Source organism: Xenopus tropicalis, chromosome 2, assembly GCF_000004195.4.
Source record: "Xenopus tropicalis strain Nigerian chromosome 2, UCB_Xtro_10.0, whole genome shotgun sequence".
In the NCBI taxonomy this organism is placed as follows: domain Eukaryota; kingdom Metazoa; phylum Chordata; class Amphibia; order Anura; family Pipidae; genus Xenopus; species Xenopus tropicalis.
The window spans coordinates 156226905-156232917 of record NC_030678.2 but is presented as its reverse complement, the minus strand read 5'-3'; the positions used below and the strand labels follow the sequence as shown (position 1 = coordinate 156232917).

Genomic DNA, 6013 nt, shown 5'->3' with positions numbered 1-6013 from the left:
GCAATGTGTTGTTTCTCATCTCCCCTTTTGACGTTGCTCCCAGTGGCCTCAAAGTAGGGGCCCATTTTTAAATGTCTGGCTTGGAGACAAGTTTTTGAAGCAGAGAGACACAGTTTTACCCCAAGCAGAGCTGCTGCGGGCTAGCAGTCACATGGGGCTCCCAAATAGCCAATCACAGCCCTTATTTTACCCAAGGAACTTTTATCATGCTTGAGTGCAGCTCACAAGGGGATCCCTGGATTACTGTATTACCATGAACCTTAACTTATGACTTTATCTTGTAAAATCCTCGGTCAGGACTTCTATTCAGAGCAGAAGTGACTTTGACAACAGACATTCTCTTTAGCATTTGTTGAGCAAACTGTTTCCCTGTTACTTTATTGAGAAGATATTTTTGGTGCTCGTGCAGACTATCGGTGAGCTCTTTGCCTCATGAAAGGCATCCTTTATGGTGCTGAGGCTTTAAATAGCTTTAAATACCTGCAGCTGTGCTCTTCCAAGCCACCCTTTGCCATATCCTTTACAACTGCTGCTCCAACTGCAGTTCTTCTTTAGGCATTTATAGAGTTTTTCACATTATTCAGCCTTTCTCAAAAATGTTGCTAATAAATACTAAGTGGTCCGTCTAAATTTGATATAGGTGGCAGGGAAGAACCAACTGGCGTGTCCTACCCGCCCTTTCCAGGGTTTATTAAATTGTTTCTGATTTGTTGGGGTAGCAAGTGCTTACATTTACCTTCTATATGTGTATCTCTGTATTCTGTTGCTTTATTAGTGCTCCCCACATCTGCTGGAAAGCTGTTCTGTATAACTAACACCCTCTCGGATGTGACAGCAGCACTTTCTTTTGGTGCTTTTCAATCCTCTTCCATCCCTTGTTATGACTAAATCGCATGCAACAAACCTATTCCCACAGGCGGCTATTACTGCTAAACCTTAGTAAACCACAACCGTATTTTGGCAGGAAATTGACAGAAAATATGTGACCAGAACAATAAATAGCCCAGCTGAAACCAACATACTTAAGAACTCAATGGATCTAATGTGTGCACAAAAGGGCATATGTATTGGGCTGTGTAAATAAATGGTGCTACACAACCCAACTTTACCGCTATGTTATACCATGTAACATTGTGCATTTAGAAAGCTGAGTACTACAATTTGGTATGGGTGTAGCTATGGAGATGTAAGGCTGATGCCACACGTGGCATTTTTACGCTGCGTATTTTCTCAGCCTAAAAACGCCGCACAAGCCACACAGCCCCTGACTATGGCGTTTTTCAGCCTAGTACTGGTGACGTAGCAAATCCCATTTCCATGGTGCTAATAGTGCGAAATAGTAAGAACGGCGCGTATTTCCGCTAGGTCTGGCAGCTGCCTTTGTGTATACATAGGAATAGCTTTCTGTGCAAATACTGGTGTATTTCGGCCAACGCTTGAAAAATCCGTGCTAAGGCGTTTTCTAGCGTATTTCCGCATTGTGTGGTTTGCTTCGAATCTTTTCAACTTATTTCTATGGATGATGATATTGGGCGTTTTTCAGCCGCCGAGAGAATTAGAAAATACGCAGCGTAAAAACGCCACGTGTGGCATCAGCCTAAGCTTGAAAAAAGATGCCTACAAAACCTCATTAAGTGACACTGCTTCTGCGCAGCCTGTTTTTTTTTGGGTCAGGGGTACAGGCTGTTTTTCTGGGTTCCACTGAGTTGTGTGGTGCTGAACTGGTCCTGTCCATTGCTCATGTACTGTATGTATATCCCCCACCAGGTGCTGAAAATCATCTGTTAGCTCTGGAACTGGAGTCCAATAGGTAAGGTGATCACTGTCTTTTCTCCCTGGAAAGAAGTGAGAGAATGTCTGTGACGAGCCTGGTGTTGAATAGGACACCATATGATAAGCCTTTATTTTCACAATTCATTGACCGCAACATTTCAGGTGTACTTCGGCCTTTAATCAAGGTATATAGCAAGGTATATAATCAAGGCCTAAGTAGAACTAACACGTTAGGGTTGTGGTCAGTGCCAATGAATTATCAGATAAAGGTTTTCAGTGTGCATTATGGAGAAATATGGAGTGCTGTCCATACTTGTCTATATCAGTGATGTGGGATGACAAGATAAAGACAACTTGGCATGGGCAGAAGGGAGTGTTTGGAAGAAGGCGTACAGAAATAAGCCTCTCATAAGCCTCTGTTAGTATATTCTACTTAACTGAAATTCTTAATAAGCTACTGGCTATGCAGTGTGATGAAGGTTGGTATACCTCCTCCCCAATTAGTCACACCCTCGCCCAAACTTTCATCTATTCCTTTTGGCTAGGGTAAGTCTCTATGATATACATTGCCAATCACTGCCCTGCTCCATTGGCTAGTGGACAGAAGGCAGTTTGGCTACCTGTTTCCGAGCTAGAGAATGTCCCTGAGGCTGGATGAAGACTTACCCTATTTAGCCCTTATTCACAGTGGATGATGGTCTCTGTGAGACAGTGGGGCTTATTTATAAACACTGGGCAAATTTGCTCCTTGGCTGTAACTCATAGCAACCAGTCGGTGATTCACTGTTCCTTAGCAGTTGCTAGTAGAACTATGAAAGCAAACATCTGATTGGTTTCCTGTGTACCTGCCCAGGTGCAAAATTGCCCGGTGTTTATAAATGACCCCCATTGTGACACCACAGCCTCCATAAATGACACATACTGTAAATGGCTCCTATTACACATACATTCAAGGGTAAGCAGCCATTTAGGAGTTAGAGCCACCCCTCAAACAGGAAGCTACCTTTCCCTTTCTACCACCCTCAAAATGTCATCAATAATCTACTAATGTTCATGCAACTGGCTAAGAAACAGGACTTTTTGGTTCAAGCCTACCTTTACGCATCCCTGAGGGCAGCTGTCCCCAAGCTCTGGGGGTAAAGCAGTGACAGAAGGGCTTGGCCTACAGGACAATTAGGGTAAAACTTGGGTTCAAACATTTTTGCTTTTCCAAAAATTCGTAAAACTAAGGCTGAACGGCCAATACACCAATGATTTGCTGTATCTGGAACCTTGTTATGAGCTGAGTTTGACTACGACTGCATTAGAGTATATTAAAGATAAGTCAGCTCTATAAAAATGAAGATGAATAAAGAATAATAACAACTGTAAAATGTTTACCATATATCATTTTATTTTTCATATTTCTCAGTACCTGTGCAAAAAACAATATGTTTCAAAATAGATTCAATAAATAAACACCACAATTCATAAATAGAAAGGACAATGTACATGTATGCTCTTGCATTAAATCTGTTTGTAGGAAATAAAAAATTCCATAGGCGAAGGCAGATAGCAGACAGATATGTATAGATTATAAGAATCTCTTCCTAGCTTCTTGCCTTAAGGTAGGCCGGGTATCTAAAAACAACTTCTGCTTAATGAACTGTCGTTATTGTGTCTGTAAACAGAGCCGCCTTTGGGAGGTCCATGCAGGGTGATTGGCCAGAGGTCCCACAGAACAGCATTTGTATGATTTTTTTTTTGGGGTGGGGGGGGTTAGGGTACAACAAAGCAAGATGGAAACAGTAACACAGTTAAGAGAGGGATGTCAAAGTCTTTGACACGGGCCCACCACTGTTATAGACAATTCTGATGGAAAATTCCATATACTGAAGTTAAAAGCTAGAGGTGTCTCCAAAGTTGCCTACGCCATCGATCTTTCATTTGTTTTGAAGTGATCCATGCAACTTATCTAGCACTCTGCAAAAGCATTACAGAATCATTGCCCCAAATGTATTGCCATAAAGCATAACAAATATGACATGTGACTCACGTCATAAAGAGCAAGCTTAATCACCATGCGCTAGGCAGGCTGTACAGCAGAACGGGGGGGGGGGGGGGGCCTAGATAGGATCATTACTGGCTGCTTTCTCAAGCAACCTACCTAAGATAAAAAGGGTAGGCCATCTTGCAGTCTTCGGTTTCGCCACCCACCAAAATCTAAACAACTTGGTCATGTTTTAATCTTTTTGTAGTTTTTTATAAATTATTTGCTGTTCTATTCTTAGTATATGGTTGTTAGGGTATGCCCGCACAGCAACCATTTGGCTTACTTATATTTCTGTTTGGGCCCCCTCCGATTGATCTTCAGGTCAGACTTTAAAGTCATTGCTTTGTTATTGGGTTTAATCAACACAGCCCCCATATACTGCAGTCATTTTAATGGCCACTGCCTACCTCATACTCATTTTGAGGAGAATGGGTCCCTCTAAAGCAGGAGAGCTTATACTACAGAGCAAGTGTTCTAAGCATGGGTAGGAATGGCAGCCTGGAGTAGGGTAACAGGTGGAAATGTGAGATGCAGGACACAGGAGATGAAGCAGAAGAATATTGTTTGTATTGTTGAACAGGCTGTGACCTTGTTTAAAGTACACATTAACCTCGTTGCTTCAGGAGAGGCCTGTAATGCATAGTTTTTCATACAATTTTTGTGTCTTTAATCTCATGCAGACCCCACCGGCTGGATAAGAACAGTTTAGAAATTTGTTGGCAAAGGCCACAGAAGTTTCCCAGTTTTTTGGCCGCTGCGGCCAACCTTAGTCGAATATCTGTTAACAGTGGATGCATTGTCCAACGCTCATTATTTCTGCCACCAGTTATCGAGGCCTTTTGTTATTCTATCCCGGCTCTCTGTTTTGTTGTGTCATAGGATCGGACAACTTGAGACTGGGAAACAACACCGTGTTCTTCTTGGGAAAATGCATAGCCGTCTGAAAAAAATGGGAGGGAAAGACGCAATTGAGGAGGGAGGAAAAAAATGTCAAGAATGGCACGTTATAACAAAGGGCCGAGGTGTATCATGTGACTGTGACTCTGGGCAAGAAAGGAGAACTTTAAGGGGCCGTCTCCCCTGCCACCAATTACTCCTATAGCCATCATTATTTTGTGCAACCGCAGCCATAAGCTGAAAGCGCATTCAACTTCATGCCGCAGAGCTTTTTTTTTTTTTTGGCAGGAACAAAAACTATTCTACCTGTCATATCCTGACGGCCTCCCCACCATTTCACCATGTCGTTGCCATGCCCAGAGGCAAAGCAGTACAATCTAAGGACTCTGTGCCAAGCGCCAATTAAATGCTAATGGAACCATTTGAACTTCAAAGAGCACCATTGTAAAGGGGCTGCGGCGGAGGCTACCAGGCTATAGTACTGCTGGGGTCCCATCACTGATTCTCTGTTAATCTTTTCAGCACTATAGAGCCATGCAATGAAATAAAGAGAGGCCAAAGAGAACCCTGGTACTAAATTTCTGTTATGTACTCGGGGCTGAAAAAATGATTATGTGGGAAAGAAAATGTTTTAAAGAAAATTCTCCAAGCCGGACATGGTTTAAAAATAAAATGTGTTTTAACAAGCGTTTTCAGGGCCAGCGTTTCCAATTATTTCAGCGCTGTGTTTTTCACCCCAATTCCCCAGTGCTGCCTTGACCTCCACTCCTTTTACATCATCTGATCTTGACAGCCAAACAGGGGCTTTTTCCAGCTGCCGGCGAACATCTCTAAGTGGACATTTTTCTAGTTTTCTACTTCCTGCAGCCACACACACAATGTATCCCTATGGCTCCCGTACATGTGCAGCCACACACAATGTATCCCTATGGCTCCTGTACATGTGCAGCCACACACACAATGTATCCCTATGGCTCCCGTACATGTGCAGCCACACACAATGTATCCCTATGGCTCCCGTACATGTGCAGCCACACACAATGTATCCCTATGGCTCCTGTACATGTGCAGCCACACACACAATGTATCCCTATGGCTCCCGTACATGTGCAGCCACACACAATGTATCCCTATGGCTCCCGTACATGTGCAGCCACACACAATGTATCCCTATGGCTCCCGTACATGTGCAGCCACACACACAATGTATCCCTATGACTCCCGTACATGTGCAGCCACACACAATGTATCCCTATGGCTCCCGTACATGTGCAGCCACACACACAATGTATCCCTATGGCTCCCGTACAT

The 6013-nt window shown here is 43.3% G+C and overlaps 1 protein-coding gene across 3 annotated transcripts in view; it reads right to left on the bottom strand.

Annotated features, from left to right (window-relative positions):
* Positions 1 to 3143: 3143 nt before the first annotated feature.
* The window catches only part of atp8a2 (ATPase, aminophospholipid transporter, class I, type 8A, member 2), a 379342-nt gene continuing 376472 nt past the window's right edge, over positions 3144 to 6013 (bottom strand). For all 3 annotated transcript variants that reach the window (XM_031897248.1, XM_012957935.3, XM_031897249.1), the window contains one exon: positions 3144 to 4745. In XM_031897248.1, coding sequence (XP_031753108.1) covers positions 4648 to 4745 — 98 coding nt within the window. In that variant the 3' untranslated portion in view covers positions 3144 to 4647. The remainder of the gene's footprint in view (positions 4746 to 6013) is intronic.